The sequence below is a fragment of the Ctenopharyngodon idella genome, chromosome 9, assembly GCF_019924925.1.
Source record: "Ctenopharyngodon idella isolate HZGC_01 chromosome 9, HZGC01, whole genome shotgun sequence".
NCBI classification, from domain to species: Eukaryota; Metazoa; Chordata; class Actinopteri; order Cypriniformes; family Xenocyprididae; genus Ctenopharyngodon; species Ctenopharyngodon idella.
Window position 1 is genome coordinate 26,484,790 of NC_067228.1, and position 23,037 is coordinate 26,507,826.

Consider the following 23,037-nt stretch of genomic DNA (forward strand, 5'->3'; position numbering starts at 1 on the left):
CTTTGGTCCCCATTTGCCCAAATTATTAACAACCACTTATTATTTATTTACAATACTATTTCAAATTTTAAATATTGTTTTGCAAAAGAGGGTTTTAAATATGGTTTGTAAATTAATGAAGCAAATATAAAGTGTCACTTTCCCACACAAAGATTAACTTATTTCTTAATCTAAAATCTTTCTTAAATTAATTTGGAAAAAATGCCATCTTGATAAATGTTGCTGTCATCCTTCAGGTTCACCTGGTCCCAGAGGGATTCCAGGTGAACCATCTCCATTTGGAGCAAAAGGAGAGAAAGGAAATTTAGGTGATTTCGGATTCACCGGAGAAAAAGGAGTCCATGGAGACAGAGGAGAAAAAGGACAGTCAGGGGAACCTGGAGTGTCAGGAAGAAAAGGTAGATTATGACATATAAATATGGTTTTACACTCACATATTTAGCTCACTTTGTTTTAGTATGAGACCTGTTAACTGAAAAAGAACTTGAGTTCACTTTATTTCATTTCAAGGTGAAAGAGGAGACCCAGGAATGATGGGACTTCCAGGAAGACGTGGTTTTGAAGGCAACAGGGGCCCTGTTGGCCCTAAAGGAGATACTGGACCCCCAGGTGATTATTTGAATGTCTGCATGACCCTTTTAATCCTTTTTTTTTAATCCTTTTTAATTTATTATAATTAAATATTTTCAATTTAAAACAGCTCTACTATATGGTATTTCTAGTTATATTAAATTCATGTATTATGTTGTCTGACCTGCATATGTTTTTATAGTAACAAGATGATTGATCAGTACACCAGTACGTCCATGTATGGGCTGGATCTAGATTGTATATTGAACATTTAGAATTACTTACTTATTCAGCTCAGAAGCATTTGTGGCAGTGTCTGGAATAAATTTGCATCAAGTTTGACTGCACCTTATCGACTTTCTCTACCTTGTTCTTTCAGGTTTCCCTGGCTCACCTGGTGCTAAAGGACTTCCACCTGTTCCACAGAAAATTCCAGGGGAGAGAGGACAACCTGGCCCGATGGGTATTCAAGGACCACATGGACGCAATGGAAATCCGGGTCCTGCTGGACCTCCTGGTGATGCAGGTATAAGAACTCAAAGTATCAATTTTAGCCTCAACTAATGTAGTTATGAACGTGAAATAAGCTTCTTCTTGTGCTATTGCTGCACTCCAGAATCACAGTTCATTGTGTAAATAGTAAATATTATCTGTTTATAGGGGTTTGGGGTCCAAAGGGAGAGAAGGGCATGCCAGGTCTCCCTGGAATACCAGGAAATCCAGGCTTCCGTGGAGAACCTGGACAACTGGGCCACCCTGGTCTGCAAGGCGAAGAAGGTAAATGGTGTGTTTGTGTAGATGGATGAGGATTATGGGATTCTGGGCTAGATTAGTGGATTAAGGATTGCAAAGGACTGGTCACCATGGTTTATTTTAAATGAGTAATTTTGGCAACTGGCATCATTCTTTCAATTGATCTGTTAGGACAATGTCATTGTTTAAAACAAAGCCCAAATTCTAAATTATATTCATTCTTAAAGAATTATTAGTTTTGTATAAACAAAAAGAATTCAATGGAAAGAATGGAAATAATTTTCATGTGAACAATTTTTCTGTCTTGCTGCACACATGTATTACAAGTCGATCATGAATCTGAATTCACAGGGGCACGAGGACGCTCTGGTTTACCGGGTCCTATTGGAATGGCTGGCCGCAGTGTCAATGTTGGCTACCTGCTGGTGAAGCACAGTCAGTCTGAGCAGATTCCCATGTGCCCTGTGGGCATGTCCAAGTTATGGGACGGTTATAGCCTTCTGTACTTTGAGGGACAGGAGAAGGCCCACAACCAAGACCTGGGTGAGTGCAGCTGACAAAGTAATACAGTCAATGACAAGATGTGGAGTCATTGTATGTCTGACACCACCTTCATTTGTACAACTTTAGATCCAGAATATGAATGTTGAATTACATAGCACTGTGCAGTGTATGTTATGAAACTGAATATGTATTTTCTACAGTAGGTGCATTTACATGAACCCTAATATCCATTAGTAATTGGGCTAGTAGCACAGTCGGAATAAAAAAGTCACATTTAACCATGTCAATCGAAATGAATTGGCCAAATGTAATTTAAATTTCATTTGGATTGTAAGGGTTGGTTCTATTCTAATCCATTTGATAGGGCATGTAAACACTTGAAAACCAAAACTGGAAAGTTCTGTGCATGTGCAATGACATAGAAATAGCGTAATGACGTATAATGCACAGAACGAGCTGTTGTTGTTGAATATAGCGTCATAAATGACAGTTGAGTCAATCTAAAATTCTCCTTACACTCATCGTCTTTGAAGTGGTGCAGGAAAATGTTGTCCCACTAGCACTTGCTTCAGACTCTCATCTGCAGACGCCTTGTTTTGGGTGTTTTTACTGTTTGATGAATATAAGCATCATGGCACAAAGCTTCATGTTCTCGTTGTCTCCTAATTAGTACCAGAATTAGATAAATATTAAGTCTGCTTTTTAAAACAAAGAAAAGGAGGATGGTTAATATGTGACAACAGCGGGAAACTCTGTATATTTGTGCAGTGTGCACATGTCAAAAGATTAAATCCAATTTGAAGCTTGTGACATAAATGCACACATCAACCCGATCACATTATTTAGCATTCATGTAAACACTATACTCAGATTCATCAATCAGAATTATTTAATTCCGTTGAACAACAAAAGGTGTCCATGTAAGTGCAACTGTCGGCGCTCTCTGGCGTCTGCAATCCTTAGCCTTCTTTGTTAGAGCGCCTGACTCCTATGCTGGCGGACTGGGGTTCGAGTCCTACTTAGAGCAGGCGGTTAAAAAAGGAGGGGTTAAATTGGTGTCGTGACCTGGATGGGAATGAGGTTTACAGGGGCGAGTGTAATTGTCGTAGGCCAGTAAGAGCTGTGCTTGTAAACTTCACTCCCCTGATCTCAAGAGGCACTCTAGCAACTGACTCCAGAGATTGCGGTCTTTAGCCTCCTTGTTAGAGCGCCCGACTCCCATGCCGGCGGACCCGGGTTTCAAGTCCTGCTAAGAGCGGGCGGTTCAAATAGGAGGGGTTACATAAGCAAAAGTTACTCAAAATGTAATCCACTGCAGATGCTCAATACTTATAATGTAATCACATTACTTTATTTGTTACAACCCGAGCTCCGGAAATGTTGGGACGTTTTTTAAATTTGAATAAAATGAAAACTAAAAGACTTTCAAATCACATGAGCCAATATTTTATTCACAATAGAACATAGATAACATAAATGTTTAAAGGGAGAAATTTTACACTTTTATCCACTAAATGAGCTCATTTCAAATTTGATGCCTGCTACAGGTCCCAAAAAAGTTGGCATGGGGTCAACAAATGGCTGAAAAAGCAAGAAATTTTTAAAAAATTTGCAAAGGCTTTGCTCTCATCATCTACAGTGCATAACATCATCAAAAGATTCAGAGAAACTGGAGAAATCTCTGTGCGTAAGGGACAAGGCCAAAGACCTTTATTGGATGTCCGTGGTCTTTGGGCCCTTAGACGACACTGTATCACTCATCGGCATGATTGTGTCAATGACATTACTAAATGGGCCCAGGAATACTTCCAGAAACAACTGTCGGTAAACACAATCCGCGTGCCATCTGCAGATGCCAACTAAAGCTCTATCATGTAAAAAGGAAGCCATATGTGAACATGGTCCAGAAGCACTGTCGTGTCCTGTGGGCCAAGGCTCATTTAAAATGGACTGTTTCAAAGTGGAAAAGTGTTCTATGGTCAGACTTGTTGGAAATCACGGACACCGTGTCCTCTGCGCTAAAGAGGAGGGAGACCTTTCAGCATGTTATCAGCGTTCAGTTCAAAAGCCAGCATCTCTGATGGCATGGGGGTGCATAAGTGCATACGGTATGGGCAGCTTGCATGTTTTGGAAGGCACTATGAATGCTGAAAGGTATATAAAGGTTTTAGAGCAACATATGCTCCCCTCCATACGACGTCTATTTCAGGGAAGGCCTTGTGTATTTCAGCAGGACAATGCAAAACCACATACTGCAGCTATTACAACAGCATGGCTTCGTCATAGAAGAGTCCAGGGTGCTGAATTGGCCTGCCTGCAGTCCAGATCTTTCACCTATAGAAAACATTCGGCGCATCATTAAACGAAAGACGACCACGAACTCTTCAGCAGCTGGAAACCTATATCAGGCAAGAATGGGAACAAATTCCAACACCAAAACTCCAGAAACTCATAATCTCGATGCCCAGATGTCTATAAACTGTTTTGAAAAGAGGAGATGCTACACCATGGTAAACATGCCCCCATCCCAACAGGCATCAAATTTGAAATGAGCTCATTTTGTGCATAAAATTGTAAAATTTCTCAGTTTAAACATTTGTTATGTTATCTATGTTCTATTGTGAATAAAATATTGGCTCGTGTGATTTGAAAGTCTTTTTGTTTTCATTTTATTCAAATTTAAAAAACGTCTCAACATTTCCGGAATTCGGGTTGTAGTTAAAAGAAAAATAAATCATATTACTTTTTACTTTTCAGTTATTTCTCCATCTATGAAAAATGTAACACTCAATACATAATGATTATCTATCATATATATATATATATATGATTGCGCCTCACAATGTCTCTGTTTTGTTTTCCAGGTCTAGCCGGCTCATGTCTCCCCCGTTTTAACACTATGCCCTTCCTGTACTGCAATCCGGGGGACATATGCTACTATGCCAGCCGCAATGACAAATCCTATTGGCTGTCCACCACCGCACCAATTCCCATGATGCCTGTGGAGGAGGCTGAGATAAAACCATACATCAGCCGTTGTTCCGTGTGTGAAGCACCATCTGTGGCCATCGCCATACACAGTCAAGATATAACTATCCCACAATGCCCAGCCGGATGGAGAAGTCTCTGGATTGGCTATTCCTTCCTTATGGTGAGACTTCAGTTCAAATACATTACACTTTCATCATTTAAACGTGTTTGCCAAGTCCTCTAATTAGTTCGTTCACACTCACACAGCACACAGCAGCTGGAGATGAAGGTGGCGGTCAGTCTCTGGTGTCTCCAGGCTCTTGTCTAGAAGATTTCCGCACCACTCCCTTCATCGAGTGTAACGGGGCCAAGGGTACATGTCACTACTTCGCCAACAAGCAGAGTTTCTGGTTGACCTCTATCGATCAGACCTTCCAGAGTTCCTTTGTCTCTGAGACACTCAAAGCCGGGCAGCTCCTGTCACGCATCAGCCGCTGCCAAGTGTGTATGAAGAACTTGTGACCTGTAACCTATGAACTTTGATACTATTGCAGCAGCATTACAGTTAACAACTTCAGAATGCTCCATGCAAATTCTTCATTCCAAATTTCAGTCGGACGTCAATATCGCAAGTTAGTCTTTTGAAATAACTTAATGTATTTAATGCATCACATATGACATGCCCTTAGATTCACTCTTCATCACGACTGTGTGCCTTATGACTGAAGATATGTACATGTGCATAATGACAAGTGAAGCCAGAGATGCATGTAAGCAATGCATAGCTATGATATTTCTCTGTATTATTAACATTTCTATGTGTAAAATGGTGCTTAATTTCTAACTTATTACCTCAGCATTATCAGACCTGAATCTCTTGTAATTAATATTACCAAGTACGTACAGCTGAACCAAAGAAGCCCATGCTTACGCACTTCTCTGCCCTTTCGTGTTATGTGGTAGCACTTTTTGTGAATCGAGGTTTGGGAATCAAAAAACAGTTCTTATTCAGAACTGGTTCCATTGTTTTAAAAGGCAGTGTCTATTTACACTAAATGCAAATAGCTGACTTTGTTTGCAAAGGCTATTTATCCTTAGTGCAAATATGACTTCTGTTTGCACTTTGTGTGAATAACATCAATTGCAATCTGCACTTGATGCAATTTGTTGCTGTTCTGCAACGGAGGCCAGCTAGTAGTCGCTGTGCGAGTAAACCTCACTCCCCTGATCTCAAGAGGTGCTCTAGCGACTGACGATAGAGACTGTGGTCTTTAGCCTCCTTGTTAGAGCGCCAGCCTGGTTTTGCGTCCTGCTTGGAGTGGGCAGGTGCGAACTAGAGGGGCTACATTGGTGCCGTGACCCGGATGGGAGTGAGGTTTAGGGGGGTGAGTGTAACGGAGGCCAGCTAGTAGTCACTGTATGAGTAAACCTTTACCTTTAGCCTCCTTGTTAGAGTGTCTGACTCCCACTCCAGAGACCCAGGTTCAAGGCCCGCGCAGAGCGGGGCGAGTATGACCTGGGTAGAGGGGTTACAGTCCACACTTAGTGTAAACAGAATCTACCTTTTGTTACACTTAGGCTACGTTCACACTGCAAGCCTTAGTGCTCAATTCTGATTTATTGCTCAGATTTGCTTGTTACTTTTTTTAAAAGTGGCCAATATCAGATTCAGATTCAAGATTACCAAGTGACCAAAGAACTACTGGTATGTAAAATCTCTAGAGTGACTTCCATCAGCGCAGAATTGTGATGAATTTTGATCTAGAGTTACGTAAAAGTCACATGAATTCCGATATGTCTGTTCAGACTGAGGTCACATTGTAAAACATAGAATCTGTATCTGATTTAGGACCACATAAGGAAGTGGTCCAAATCAGAATTGAATGTGGTTTGTGCTGTTCACACTGCTATGAAAAAAATAAACAAACAAACAAAAACAGATCTGAGTCATTATGAGCAAAACAATCAGATTTTGGCCACTTTTGCCTGCAGTCTAAGGCTATGTTCACACTGTCAATCCAAATCTGATTATTTGCGTTTCTGATTGGAATCTGATGTAAATTATTGACTGTGTACACAGTGTATTGCAACTGATCAAATCCGATTTGTGTGTCCCTTGGTGCTCTTTATTTTTCTGCAATATCTGCATTGGTTTCTGTGGCAATTACATTGTGTTTGGTAGGCATACACCAAAAACAACAACCACAACATGGAGGGGTTTGCAATACAGATGTTGTCTTATTTATAACATGAAAATGTGTAGCCACCACGCTGTACTACTACGTCTTCTGAGGCAGCGGCAGAAAGGTAGGAGGCTGGCTTTATTTGGTCCTGTCGTGTCTGCCGGTCTCAACATGTCTCCATTATATTGTCATTTTCTGCTCAACCAACACTTTGCAACAAAACAACCTTGTTTCTGCAACGACGTTCAGCATTTTTCTTATAACAACGTCTGACATGTTTACATTTTACATAGTGAGAAAGTGAAATAAACCAAATGGAAATGCACAGAAATCGGATTTGGACTAACAGTCTGAACGAAAACGTAGCCTTAGTGTAAAACAAATAGCATCTGTAATCTTTTCATTGCCTTTTAAAAATACTGGAAGTGATTTCAATTAATGGTTCTGGAACATCTGCATTCACCACAATACAATATGCAGAGCCGATACTTTCTATGCATGTGAATCAACAATCACACCTTCTCATGGTATATATGACACTTTGACACATCTGAAGCAGGGCTGTTGGTTTAGTAAATGCAAAAGAGCAAAGTTGCAAAATACAATTTGAGTTATATACTGTTTATTTCAGATTGTTGTTTTGTTCTGTTTGAAGCTGAAAGGATCTAATCATTTGACAGCACAATTTCTGAGGATAGTGATTGCAATAAAAACTGCAATAAGAACGTATCTGCTATTTTTAATCCTTATATAATAATTTCACCAGACTTACACTAACACCATCTTCTGCTGCCTGTACATTATTTTTTGCTTTGCGTTTGTTTATAGAGGAGCTCTGAGTCAGACTTGGATAGATATTTCTTTTTAGCATGGACCCTTTATCATGTAATGTTGTCACACACTATTCATTGGGTAATTTATTTCATAAAAGGTCATAAACTTTGAGACTTGAAGCTTTTTATTAGAATATTGTCTAGTCAAGAGGCTCATTCTGGTTTGTTTGTTAGAACCCTCTGTTGGTTACACCAATTGCACTGATTTCTCTTGAGGTTTACAGGACACATGTTCAGGTCATTTGAAGACTCTAGTTCAGTCTTTGTCCCGCTTCCACATAAATGCACAAACAGGCTATATTCTCCATTGAGTCTGTAAACAATGGCTAATGTGGGTTACCTAAATGTTTTGGACTTTGAGCAGCTTTGCCCATTTTCAGTGCACATTGCACAAGTATTATTGTCCTGAAGCCCATAAACCACATGCATGTATTTTATACCAGTAAAGAGAACCAAATAAGATTATAATTCAGAATGTTTTGCATTAAGAACGTCACTGCTTTTTTTTTTTTTTTTTTTTAAATGTACTTTAAATGTAATTATGTGGAATATTTGAAGACATTGATTTTGAATTATAGTGTTATTGAATAAAACAACAATAAATACTTCTTGTTTGTTACATTTGTCATCTCTCATTTTAATTTTATCTGAACAATAACTACCTTATAGAAAGCATGAAATTATGCATTTCTAAAGCATATAAAGCACCTTATATAGGGCCCACAGCAATTGCTGTAAAATAAAAGTAATTAAAGACCATTATAATGACACACTACCATTTAAATGTTTGTGGTCAGTACAATTCTTTTTTTTAAGAAATTAATACTTTTATTCAGAAAGGACTCATTAAATTGAGCAAAAGTGACAGTAAAGATATTTATAATGTTACAAAAGATTTCTATTTCAAATATATGCTGTTCTTCTGAACTTTCTATTCCTCAAAGTAAAATGTATTATGGTTTCTACAAAAAATAAAAAAAGCAAAACTGTTTTCAACACTAATTACAATGTTTCTAGACTGACAAATCAGCATATTACCAGTATTTTGAACAATAAAAGCCTGGTTTCACCAACAGGACTTAGATTAAGCCAGGATTAGGCCTTAGTTCAATTAGGATATTTAAGTAGCTTTTATAGCCTCAGAAACATTACTGGTGTGCATCTTGAGACAAAACATTGGCACTGACATATTTTAAGCTACTAAACATTAAAAATTTCTAAACATTAGGGGTATGAAACATCACTGGTCTTACAATTCAATTCGATTGTGATTATCATGTCAAAGATTCGATTCCACAATGCGTTCCATTCTCAATTTTCAATATTACTTCACATGGCTACATTTTCGTCAACAAATACAAGCAGTCAGATATATGAACTCCCTTTATATTTTGTCTGCTCCAAGAAAGTACACTTCCTGAATGTAGCAAACATCAGACAAAACGTCTCGGGTTACGACTATAACCCTTGTTCCCTGAGACGCTGCATCGGAACGACACTTTGGGGAATGCCTCCAGTGTGACAGTGCCTGAAGTTTGTATTGAACTAGTCCAATCTCGATTGGTGTTGCGTCATGACGTCACATGTGACGACGACACGGAAGCTAAAAAGGGGAGCCGTCACAGAAGAGTGTTAGCTTCTGATAGGTCGAAGCAAGTCGTTCTTAGGCAGTCAGGAGGTGTGGCAAAGGGACGCACGGTCTTGTTTCCTTCTCAGATAACAAGGGTTACAGTCGTAACCCGAGATGTTCCCTTTTGAGGGAACTCGCGCTGTGTCGGAACGACACTTTGGGGAACGAAACACCCACTGTGCCACACCGACTACAGCCTGCCCTGGTGTGAAGCTTATCAGGCACAACTCAGGATGTGAGGACTTGAGAACCCGGCGTGGAGAGCAGATCCAAGCTGTAATATCTTATGAAAGTGTGCGGGGAGGCCCAGCCAGCTGCATCACAGACCTCTTAAAGGGAAACCCCTGATAACAGGGCCTTGGAGGACTCCACTCCTCTAGTCAAGCGGGCTTTGATCAGGAGAAGTGAGGGCAAATTGTGTGCCTCTTATTTTGAAGAGATAGCCTTCACAATCCACCTGCTAATCGTATGTTTAGAGGCAGGGGAACCTTTCTTAAGTGACCCAAAGCACACAAGTAGCTGGTCTGACTTCCTCCAACCTGAGGACCTACGTACGTAGGCCTCAAAGGATTTAACAGGGCATAATAAACGTAGCTTCTCATGATCAGCCAACATGTGGTGGAAGATGAAAGGTCTGCAGAATAACAGACCGTGCCACATTCGAGCAAACACATTCCACTTTAGGGCATAAAGTTTCCTTGTGGAGGGAGCTCTAGAATTTAGAATGGTCTCAACAACCTCAGTTGAGAGATCAGTGCTCAGAAGCTGGTCCCCCTCAGGGGCTGGACTCATAGTTTCCACAGCTCCGGCCGGGGGTGATAAATTAGACCCCCATCTTGCGACAGCAGGTCTTGTCTGATGGGGATGTCCCAAGGGGTGCCTGCTAGGAATGCTATGATGTCTGAGAACCAAACTCGGGCCGGCCAGTACGGGTCTATTATAAGTAGACTGACCCCGTCCCGGCGGACCCTCTCTAGAACTCCCGGGAGCAGAGCGATCGGGGGAAACGTACAGGCACCCCGCCTCAACAGGATGTCTGCTCCCAAATTTTGGTCCCTGGGAATTTACATCGCTCTGAGCGAGAGTAACTTCCCCTGGGACCACAGAAGAACCTGATGCGCCAATCTGCACAAAGGGTGCGACCTCATTAGGGTTGCCAGGTTTTCACAACAAAACCCACCCAATTGCTCCTCAAAACTAGCCCAAAACTAGCCCAATTGCATTTCAGGGGGGTCCAACGGTAAAAAACTCTTTCCGGGGGGCAAAATTTGTGTTTTTGGCGGGGATCCCCTGGTAAAATTCGCATTCCAGGGGCTAAATATCACATTATTTTGGGTCGATTCAACCCGTGGACATGAAAAACAACCCGCGGTAACAGTATAAAAGTAGCCCAATTCTGCGGGAAAACCGCAGACTTGGCAACACTGTACCTCAGGCCTCCCTGCCGATTTATGTAGGAGACCACCGACGTATCGTCTGTCCATACCAGAACATGATGGCCCCTGAGGTCTGGAAGGAAGTGCCTCAGGGCTAGAAACACAGCTATCTTCTACAGGCAATTTATGTGCCACGAAACATGATGCCCTCTCCACAGACCTCTGGTAAAGCGCCCTCCATGACCGCCTGTGAGGGATGTGTCCGTCGTCACGATTCGCAGCTGACAAGATGCTCCCAACACAGGACCCTGGGACAGAAACTACGGTTTCTTCCACATAGCCAAAGAACGAAGGCATCTGCACGTTACGTTGATCGTGCAGAATGGGTTTCCCCTTGGGGAAAACCCCCTGGTCCTGATCCACCACTGCAGGGGTCTCATGTACAGCAGGCCAAAAGTTATTACATTGGACGCTGCTGCCAGAAGCTCCAGCACTCTCTGAAAGTGTTTGACAGTGATGGCTTGGCCTTGCTAGATGTTGGTGACTGTAGTCAAGATAGTAGATGGATCTGAATCTCCCCAGAGAACGATTCGATACCCTGAGATCTATGATGGGCGTAATCCTCCATCCTTCTTGGGAACTATGAAGTACTGACTGTAGAACCCAGCCTCCCTCTTGTGAGGAGGAATATACTCTATGGCCTCCTTTGCTAAGAGGGATTGAACTTCTAGTTTCATCACCCGACCCTGCTTGGGGTTGACAATGGTATGCACCACCCCATTGAACTTCGGTAGATGGTACTTGAATTGAATTCTGTAACCTTTCTCGTACACAGGACCCATTGAGATATATTGTGAAGATTTCTCTAAGCTTCTACATATTCTACTAAGAGGACCAGTCTCTCGAGACTGACCTCAGGTTGTAACAATTGGCCCTATTGGTCGAGTTTACATCAATAAAAAATGGTGTCAGATTTAACTGTGTGAGGTTGGGAGTGTTTTAAAAAATGAGACAACAACAGTTGTAAAGTGAATAAATAAGTGTATTTACAATATTCACAAAGGACTTAAAACAACACAATAAAACTAGAAAAACTTAGGCTGTTAAAAGCGTGGAGTCCGACTGCACCATACCATAAAACAGTCTGTAAGAATCCTAGCATGTTGCCAGTCCCAAAGTGAATGTGTGAAGTGTCCAATGGTGTATATACAAAAGTCCACAGTAGTGATAATCCAATTAAAAGTGATGTGCTTGGCTGGAAAGAGAAGTCCTTAAAAATAACTCCTCAATCCAGCTTGACGGTGCACCATGTGGTTATTTTGACAGAGAGCTTGATTGTTTGCCATGCTGCCTCCTTTATGCTGACTTACTTCCTGTATCCTGTCATGTGATCAGTCACATGACAGGCAGAACCAGACTTATTTAAAGACATACACACATTAAAACAAGAGGAATAAAATGGCTAAGACAACATGTAAACTAATTAAAACTCAAATATATATAAAACCATCATGATATATATATTGAGTGGTAAAACGTGTCCTGTGTGAGAGTGTCACAGGGTGTCGTGTTTGAAATAAGTTCCGTGCCCTGAAGCGGCTGGCCGACAGGGGAAACTCGAACGATATTTTCTACAGGCCTCATATGAGGGAGAGAACTCGATAGGGTCGCAACGAGACCGGGCGGACACTTCGATTTGCGTTCGCTGGAAACCAATGCGAACAAAAGCACACGAGGCGGCAGGAAGCAAACATTGATTTTCTGAGGGCGAGATGTTGTTGCTCCATCACAGGGGGGACCGCCATCAACTTTTGTAGCTCTTTAATATGGTCGAGCCTGACCTCCCCGCTGTCATCCGAATGACTTTTTGATATGCCTGCATGATGCCCATAGTGTGCAGGCATGCACCAGCCCGACCCGCTGCTATATATGCCTTACCCACCAATGCAGATGCTGTGCGACAGGGTTTGGTGGGCACCGTCGGAGCCTTAAGGGATGATGCAGCATCAGGTGAGAGATATGAAGCCAAAGTCTCTTCAGCCTGGCACATCACCCCATAACCGTTCTCTCTCAAGCCCAAGATGGAGGAATAGTTGGGCTCGATAATCTCGACGAGAACGGCTTCTTCCACGATCGACACCTTGGGAGACGCGAGTCCCGAACCACGGGGAGCGCGAGCCTGGCCGAATCAAACAAGGCCAGGCGGGAGTAGAGCATTCTGAGCGGCAGCAGCTCACAGTTTGAACAGACAGCACCCTCGAGTGCTGCCCGTGCATGCTCCGCTTCGAGGCACATAACACACAGCAAGTGTGTCTGCCTAAATTGACCTATCAGAAGCTAACACTGTTCTGTGACGGCTCCCCTTTGTAGCTTCCGTGTACGCCGTCACGTGACGTCATGATGCAACACCAATCGAGATTGGACTAGTTCAATATGTACTTCAGACACTGTCACGCTGGAGGCGTTCCCCAGAGTGTCGCTCCGATTTAGCATGAGTTCCCTCGAAAGGGACTTTAAGTCTGAACACAGCATACGACAGGAGCATTTAGAACTAATAAACACTAGTACACTAAATGCGCATGGAAATGTCAGGTAGTGTAGTTAAGTTACAATAATGCTCACACACACACACACACTCGCATGCATGCACACTCTCGCTCGCACACACGCACATTCTCTCTCTCACACAATGTAAAAATGTGGGTGCATTTTTGATTACTTGCTTGTGTGTTTCGCCTACCTCCGCCATTTTACACTAGCGTGAGAAGCACATATGCAATGAATGATGTCACAGAAACATCAGTAGGCTATAATTGATTATGTTCTTACTGGATCGATGCAGAAATGTCCATGTCCACATTGCAATGCATCATAGAAACAATTAATTTCAACATCCCTACTAAACATTCTTCATGATGCTTTCACACACTAACCACACAGACCAACCCATTTATTCCAAGATTTAAGATTTTTTATTTTTCTCACATTAGAATAAGTGAGGCAGATTCAGAAAATGTTGATATAATTTTCACAAAATATAATGTAGATATAATTTCAATTAAAAAAACAAAAACAAATCATGATCATTCCATTCCATTAATGCAAAGAACAACAAAAAGTAAAAACTATTCCACAAAATTAAAACTGAACAAACAAACTATTGAGCAAGATCACCCAAGTGCTACTATCTTTTAATTCCCTCCAAAGAAGTTTGTTTCAATACTGTTCTTGGGGGCGAAAAAAAAAGAGTAATAATAATAATACAAAAAAAAAAAAAAAAAACACATAACAGTGTCAGTTTAAGTTTAGTGGCAGTATAATTTATATCAATTCCTCCTTTGGCACTGACTGACATCACATTTTCATAATCCTCACGTTTCCTATGTTTGTTTGGCTCTAGGCACAACATCCTGCTTTAGTCCTTTTTACCTCCATTGGCGTCTCCAGGTCCACAGTGGAACTCTCTCCTTCACTCCTTTTCTTCAGGATGGAAGGCAGAACTAGATCAAAGAGGGTTTCAAACAAAACGTCCACATTGTAACCCGTTTTAGCACTTGTCTCAAAGCACATTCTCTCAGCAGGCAGACAGGCCTTCTCTTCCAGGCCTTTGTAGCGCAGCACGCGGCCATACAGAGCGACAGCGTCCTCTCTGCTGACTTGTTTATGCTGGAGTGGAGTGGCGGGAGGAGTCGGACACATGACCACAGACTGGGGTTCGTCCCCTTGCTCACTCTCTGTGTCTGGCCCTTGAGCAAGAGTGTCGGTAAGGTCTGCTTTGTTACCCACTATGGCAAATATGCAGTCAGCGTTGGCAGTGTCAGTCAGGGACAGGAAGCGGTTCTCCAGCTCAGCCAGGCTCTGCCAGTTGGTAACGTCATAGGTGAGGATGACTGCAGCCGCGCCACGGCAGTACATGGAGCCCAGGCCATGGAACTGCTCTCGACCTGCACAACGCAAACATGACAGTCAATATTCCTTTCAAGAATTTACACTTTACTATTTAAAATGAATACTTGTACATTAGTTTTCTATGGCAAAAAATATACTTTTTACTCCTTACAATTTTCACTTATACCTTCCAAATACATACACATTTTTTTTAATTAATACTTTATTCAGCAAGGATGCATTCAGTTGATCAAAAGTGATAGTAAAGACATTTACATTGTCACAAAACATTTTATTTAAAATAAAAATACATTCTAGCTCAAATAATTCTAAAAAAAAAAAAAAATAAATGTATCACAGTTTCCATATTAAGCAGCACAACTGTTTTCAACAATGATATAATAAGAAGAAATATTTCTTGAGCGGCAAATCAGAATATTAGAATGATTTCTGAAGGATCATGTGACACTGAAGACAGAAGTAATGATGCTGAAAATTCACAGGAATAAACTACATTTTAAAATATATTCAAATAAAAAAACAAAACAAAAAAAACAAACATTATTTTAAGTTGTAATACTATTTCACAATATTATTGATTTTACTGTATTTTGTTATTTATTTTATTAAATAAATGCAGCCTTTGTGAGCATAAGAGACTTCTTTCATTATATATATATATATATATATAATGAAAGAAGTCAAGTCTCTTATGCTCACAAAGGCTGCATATATATATATATATATATATATTATATATGGACAAAAGTATTGAATTCAGGTTATTCAGTAAAGACTTATTGCCACAGGTGTATAAAATCAAGCACCTAGCCGTGCAGTCTGTATTTGCAAACATTTGTGTTTGTAACATTTGTTTTGAAGAGCTCAGTGAATTCAAGCGTGGTACTGTAAAAAAATAAATAAATAAAAAGGCACGTTTGCAATAAGTCAGTTTGTGAAATTTCATGATATTCCATGGTCAACTGTAAGTGGCATTATTGGAAAGTGGATGAAACTGGAAGTCCACGTAAAGTCACAGAGCGGTGTCATTGAGTGCTGAGGCACATGGTGCGTAAAAGTCGCCAACGCTCTGCTAATTCTATAGCCAAAGAGCTCCAAACTTCCACTGGCGTTAATATCAGCACAAAAACTGTGAGGCGGGAGCTTCATGGAATAGATTTCCATGGCTGAGCATGAGCATCTGCATGTGAGCTTCACATCACCAAGTACAATGGCAAGTGTCGCCAGTGGACTCTGGAGCAGTGGAAACGTGTTCTGTGTAGTGACAAATCACGCTTCTCTATTTGGAAGTCTGAGGAGCGAATTTAGGTTCTACAGATGTCAGGAGAACATTACCTGTCTGGACTGCATTGTGCCATACCATAATGGTATGGAACTGTTTTTCAGTGGTTGGGCTAGACCCCTTCCTTCCAGTGAAAGGAAAACTTAATGCTTCAGCATAAAAAGACATTTTGAAAAATAACTTTGTGGGAACAGTTTGGGGAAGGTCATTTTCTATTCCAGCAGGACTGTGCCCCAGTGCACAAAGCAAGGTCCTTAAAGACATGGTTTGGATTGTGGAAACCCTTTCCAGAAGAGTACAAACTGTTGTTGCTGTAAAGGGGGGGAATAACTTCATATTAAAGTCTAAGTATTTAGAATGTGATAATGTGTAATGGTCGTGTGTCCCATAGTCTCAGCCTCAGACTGACGTTGGCTGAACGTCTGATGCATATGGCACACTTAACCGGAAACTTCAAGATTTTTGAAGTCGTCATCTGGTTGGTTGAATTTTTACAGGATGTCCGGGAGACGCGTGTGTCACGTTCTTTAACGGTCCGCCTGAAAACAAAAGCCGTGACACCAAACCCCCTCGTGAAAGAAGAACGCCGTCGTGTTCACAACTGTGACAATGAGTGTTTACCAGGATCAACTAAATGCAGGTGAAGCATGTGAAGTTGTGAAGTCCTTGACTAATGAAAGCTGTGATAGAGTCCAGACAACTAGGTATCCCAATACTTTTGTCCATATATTCTTACTACATATTTTTATAATCAGCCTAACAAGTCAATCAAATAATTTTAGAAAAAAAAAAAAAAAAAAAGCCAATGAAATCCATGGTTATTTGCCCTCAAAAATGGAAATCTGATCAGTCATAACAACACAAAGTCTTTGATCTAAAGCAATTGCAATAATTAAAGCATTTTGATATGAAATGATAACACTATAGTCATTCCAGGTAAGAGTTTTCACTACATCAGTTTCAGTTCAACTAAATTTGGTGTGTATCTGAGACTTAAAGTAAAAATCACTAAACATTAAATAAAACCTGCTGTATACAAAGTTTGTGCATTACAGTTACTTTAATGTTACTTTTTACAGCCCTGTCGATGAGGATTCAACAGTACAAAGGTCAAAAGAATTAAACAATAACCTTAATAGTTCTGAGGGGATATATCTACTTAGTTAAAGGAATAAAAAGTTCTAGACTGGGGGATAAAACAAACGAACAAAAAACTTCACTTTCTCTTTTCACTTTCTCCTTTAAAAAAAGAAAGCCAAAGGTTGTCAGTCATGATACTGAGAGCTTTGACAGCAGAAATACAAGAGCTTATTGTTGTAAAAATATGTAGTGGTCTTCAACTAACTTGGCTTCTACTGTCTGTGTCTGAAGGATGTGAGAGAGAGCTTTGTTCCTTATTCTTATGCATCTCATGCACCAAAAATGTGTAAAATAATAAAGACCTCTAGTGCAGATTAAACTTCTAATACTTATAGAGCACGACTCATTTTAATTTGACAATACTTGCATACCACCAAAGCAAGTTTAAAAATTAAATCATAAGGAACTGAATTTACATTACCATTTGAGATACAATATTCATAGTAGGGATGCTCCGATCAAGATTTTTGCAGCTGATATGACTACCGATTTTTTTTTTCAGATGAAGTAATACCACAGACTTGGTTATATTGTTTACAGTAATGTTGTAGGCCTATTTTGTGGTTTTAATTGAGAAATCAAATAAAAAAGCACAACAAATAATCATTTTACATTAAACATTTTAATTGGCCTTTAAAAACAGAGCTTACGCAAAACACTATCCATATTAGGATACTATTACATTCGGATATAGGATACAGTTAACACTGTTCACAAAACTTCATGAATGAACTCTGTGACATTGTTCTGAAGTTTTTCCTCCACTCTGAATCGCTAAACTCTGTCAACAAAACTCACTGAGCAGGTAAACCCAGCTACAGCAGCATTGTGATGTTCATCACGGCACTGAATAACCTTCCAATAAGTCCATAGAAATGTTTTGCATTTGATGCAAGTACATTAAAACAGTCAGCAACATGCCTACTGTATCCTACTTGTTCAGTTGTATGATGGCGGTAAAAATAACCACACTTCTTAGCGAATAATCAGAATAATGAAAATTGCATGTAAACAGAGTGAAGAGGTTTGCTTCTGTCATGTAAACATCTTACTGCGATTACTAAATAATCGTATTTTTGGTGCACATGTAAACGTAGTCAATAAGTCATCATTAAAACGTTCATTTAACTAACATGCTTAAAAACGTTGTTTCCCTTTCTGTCATTCACTACGATGTGTGTTGTAACGGCAGTATGGGGGATCGTCCTTGAGAGCCCCAATCACCTCAGAGTATATAAGAAAAGCCAGTGAAATGCGAATGAAGTTGGCGTGCAAAATTTGAATGCGAGGCCACGCCCGTGCATATGGGTATTTAAGGCCAGTCACGGGCAAAATGCACTTCAATCTTGTTCTTCTGAGCCAAAACTTCACGTCTCGTGTGAGAAAGGAAGCAACTCCATTCACCTCATTTGCTGCTGGAAATAGGGCACATTCACCGGTCTCTCACCAGTGTACGGGTAAGTGCGAGACACAGTGGTTGCAGGAACTGCGTTTAGCAACTGGTTGTGCCCTTCAGGCTACAAAGGGTGCAGTGCAGGCCCTGGGTAAGACGATGTCCACATTTGTGGTCCAGCAGCACAACCTATGGCTTAACCTTGGAGAGATGAAGAATCCTTAGAAAGTTTGATTTCTCAACTTCCACATCTCTCAAGCCAACCTCTTCGGCATCATTGTCGCAGAGCTCACTCAGCAGTTCTCGACAGTGAAGAAACAGATGAAGTTGCCGTGGGTTGGGTTTGCTTCCAAGGAAGCCAAACCCCTGGGCTCTCACACCCCATCTGCTCGTCGTCTGGCTGCTGTGGGCCAGCAGCCAGACCTTAGAGGTCTTCTCGCAAACAGGTGGTGCCACCCACCAGTCATCAAGCTGCTAAGAACCCTCGTAAGGCTGTAAAGCGGTCCTGAGATGGGCGACCTGGGGACAGAGAGGTTGCAGATTGCTTGCCCCACAACACCAGACGAGCCTCATTCCTTTGGGGGGGAACAAGAGTGAATTATACAACTTCACAAAAGAGCCGTTTTCTCTCTCCCTTTCTTCTCTTGGTGTGGTTGGCCCTGGTTCTCGTGATGGCAGCACACCGAAAGTCTGCATCAGGACCCTGGTGGACGCGACTCCCTTGCATTCCCGCACTCTGATGCCCCGGGTCCACACTCTGGTAAGTGTTTTCCACAGCACCTCTGCCACTGTGGGCCCTCGGACCTAGGTCAGTGCTCAAGTGCACCACGCGTCACGGTTTTTTTGGGATGCAGTGCCTCCCTACGTGACGGACCTTGCTCTGCCTCGCCGCGGGCTCCCCCCCACGGGTACCCTGGATATCGTCCCTTTAGTTCCGCTCGTGCAGCGCTTGGGCGCGTGGCTAGCACTCCCCAACCTGTCCCGCTTGTCGGTCAGGACAATCCGGCTCAGTTATGCGATTCAGTTCGCCAGCCATCTGCCTGGGTACAGTGGTGCATGACTGTCCTTTGGCAGGAGACTGTGAACCTTCTGTGAAGTAAGCGGTAGAGCCTGTCCCCTTCAGCTGAAAAGGGTTTCTACAGCCCTTACTTCATTGTACCCAAGAAGGGTGGTGGCCTGAGACCAATGCTGGATTGACGAGTTTTGAATTGTGCCCTCCTTTGGCTCTAGTTCAAAATGCTCACTGTCCAACGCTTGCTCACATGTGTCCGTTATCAGTATTGGTTCGCGGCAATAGACCTGAACGATGCGTACTTTAATGTCTCGATTCTTCCTTGGCTTAGACTGTTTCCACAGTTCACCTTCGAAGGTCGAGCATCTCTGAGACGCTATCTCGGCTCCTCAGAACAAAACTGAAGTGCATTTTGCATGCGGCTGGCCTTAAATACCCGCATGCACGGGGGTGGCCTCGCGTGAAAATTTTGCACGCCAACTTTATTCGCATTTCATTGGCCTTTTCTGATAAACTCAGATGTGATTGGGGCTCTCAAGAACGATCACCCATACTGTCGCTATGACACAGGTCTCCATTCCCTCCATCAGGGACCCAGGGTTACCATACGTAAGGTTTTGAAATAAATTTAACTTTGAGTGCCACTGTACAAGGCTCAATTATCGAGAAACGTGTCACTTGGGCAACTTCAGGTAAGTTGGGTAACTTCACTTCAGGAATAAATGTATTAATTCAATGCATTGAACAGCACTGATGCCAGTCATGGGAAATCCACTTAAATGTTGAAAGGATACTACAACAAAGATATCACTTTCATCTTCGGACAACTAATGGCAAACTGATTTTTTCATGAATATATGACTTGACCTAATGAAGGACGGGTGCAGGTAATCACACACTCAGTTTTCCTGTCTGCTCTGTGTGTGTGTGTGTGTGTGTGTGTGTGTGTGTGTGTGTGTGTGTGTGTTTGTGTGTATGGAGGAGGAGTTGCTTGAGCCCCACCTCAGAAACAGAGAGCAGATGACAGAGGCAGTGAATCAGGTTTGTTGTATTAAATCCTTTAGCCAATGTTTCTCCACATGACATTTCATAAGAACATAGGTCTAAATGGCAAATGGAGAAATCTGAGACTTACGCAACTTTAATTGTGACGTCATAGAATACATTTAACATTTACATTTGAACCGGTCCACTGATAGACACCTGCTTTCAAATGCTCCCATGTGTATCTGTGTAAGCGCTCAGTGAAGAGCGTCATTGATGACTATTTACAACATGTTTTTGAAGCATTGATCATTTAAGGCAATCACAGACATATCTGATAAGTGCGTGAACAAAATTGCCAATCAGAGGTGTTTTTGAATCCGCTCAACAGCGCTCAAAGCATCACATTTTTAAAATTTCAGTACCTACTTGGTATTGCAGTCGGTGACAACACTACCATATTATATATATATATATATATACACACACACACACACACACACACACACACGCACGCATGCATCGTGGTGCTCACGTGAACAGCGTTGGCCAATACTGAGCCGGCGTTCGAACGTAAACACTGCAGTGAACGCAGTTCAGCACTACATCAACTGCATACAAGACTGACAGGGTAAAGAAGAAATTGTTAAATAAAGTCATTATTTTTGTTTAGTTTTTGTGCACAAAAAGTATTCTTGTCGCTTCATAATATTAAGGTTGGACCACTGTAGTCTTGTTGACTATTTTAATGACTTCTTTAATAATTTTCTGGTCTTTGAATAACGTTGCTTTCTATGGGGGGCAGAAAACCTTGGATTTCATCAAAAATATCTTAATTTGTGATCTGAAGATGAACGACAGTCTTGCGGGTGTGGAACGACATGAGGGTGAGTACTTAATGACAGAAATTTCATTTGAAAAATGAATAAAACAAGAAAAGAAAAAAAAAGAAGCATGTAGATCATCATGTGAGAAAAATGTGTCTTTTTGCTCACATGATGATCTGCACGCTTGACTTTTTCTTGGAAATTTAGGTTGTTGATTATTTTTTCCATTAAACACAAATAGAGCCACACTCACACATTTAGAAAAACTGAGAAAAGTACAGTTTCATAACTTGATAGTGAATGTCTTTCGTCCCTCTATCCTAGACCCCCAACCCTGAGAAACAACTGTGTGACCAGTGAAACCTTTAGTTTCCACACACACACACTGATTCAATACACACTCATCTGACTAGCACCCAAGCATGTGACTTTTTGCCAGATAAGAGACCGCAAAAACAGCACTACACGGGGTCATCTGTCATCTGAACAGAGTAAAATTCCACAGGAAATGAGAGATAGATAGATTGATAGATAGATAGATAGATAGATAGATAGATATCCTATATCCGTATACAATGCTAATATGGCATCTGTTTAGACCTTAAGAATGTTATTATTATACATTATACAAAAGACTTGTTAAATAAGTGCCTTTAATGGGTGAAGTTTTCAAACACTGACCACTGACCACTGACCAAGGCATTTATCTTCTGGTTTACTCATTTACATAAAAGTAAGTTGAAATCCTTATGACATTCTAAATATAAATATATTTTTTTTCTTATGTATATTTTGAAGTAGGTCAAGTTCAGTGAACTTCACCCATGACAAGGCCAGTTCTTAAATATCTGAATAAGGAACAAAAAGTGCTGACATTTACGAAATAAAACAAGGCCACCGCTGTGAGAAAGCAGTTTTAAGCTCTAAATCAGAAAGTAACAACAAATGAAGAAACTCACATAAAAAAAAGAGTAACAAAACAAGATATGATTGAAATCACTTTAACCTAACATTTATTTAGTTAGAAGTTCAGCTGACTTGGTTGGTTTTCTTTTATATGACAAACAGCTTTTGCAAAACACACTGTAATGACGTGTTCATGTATTTTGGGCTCTGTTTTACTAAATAAAGTGTAAAAGTAGCCAACCTGCAGTGTCCCATATGGATATGTTGTAGGGTCCCCACTGTTTGAGAAAGAACGCCCCTCCGACTGTACTTATAGTGTCCTTAAATTTCCTCTCCGTGTATCTGTGAAGGAGAGAAGTCTTTCCTACGTTCATGTCCCCCAGAATGACGACTTTCACGTCGGGTTTCTTGGTCCTTGTGGCTTGAGGCATGTCTCCAAACACATGCCACTCACGCACACTCAACTCTTACAGGTAAAATCACCACATAAACAACCCAGAGGACGGGCTATCGCACCCTGCGATTTAAAGTGCATAATCTTATTACGTCCTCCGTACAAAGCTTGGCGAAATAAATGTCATCCGTATGGGTTAAGTCAGAAAATTCAATAGCAAGTTTAAAAAAAATAAAAAAACAAAATAAAATTAGTAACGAATGCAATTTTCCAACTACAGAACTTTCAAGTTGGGTTTAGCGGTAGTGCTGTCCGATTCGTCAATGAATCATTCTATTGAGTCAAGATTCGTTCAAGAATCGGACTGAATC

At 41.0% G+C, this 23,037-nt stretch overlaps 2 protein-coding genes across 2 annotated transcripts in view; one reads left to right on the plus strand and one right to left on the minus strand.

Annotated features, from left to right (window-relative positions):
- Window positions 1-14,108, plus strand: part of col4a2 (collagen, type IV, alpha 2) — a 109,341-nt gene extending 95,233 nt beyond the window's left edge. Inside the window, exons 42-48 of the mRNA XM_051904657.1 lie at window positions 237-398; window positions 511-609; window positions 950-1,096; window positions 1,231-1,347; window positions 1,675-1,866; window positions 4,692-4,978; window positions 5,065-14,108. Coding sequence (XP_051760617.1) covers window positions 237-398; window positions 511-609; window positions 950-1,096; window positions 1,231-1,347; window positions 1,675-1,866; window positions 4,692-4,978; window positions 5,065-5,319 — 1,259 coding nt within the window. The 3' untranslated portion in view covers window positions 5,320-14,108. The remainder of the gene's footprint in view (window positions 1-236; window positions 399-510; window positions 610-949; window positions 1,097-1,230; window positions 1,348-1,674; window positions 1,867-4,691; window positions 4,979-5,064) is intronic.
- Window positions 13,769-22,988, minus strand: rab20 (RAB20, member RAS oncogene family). Its single transcript, XM_051904659.1, has 2 exons — window positions 22,514-22,988; window positions 13,769-14,763 (listed from the first exon to the last, which is right to left on the minus strand). The coding sequence occupies exons 1-2, from the start codon at window positions 22,701-22,703 to the stop codon at window positions 14,216-14,218; spliced, it is 738 nt and encodes a 245-aa protein (XP_051760619.1). The 5' UTR covers window positions 22,704-22,988; the 3' UTR covers window positions 13,769-14,215.
- Window positions 22,989-23,037: the final 49 nt, after the last annotated feature.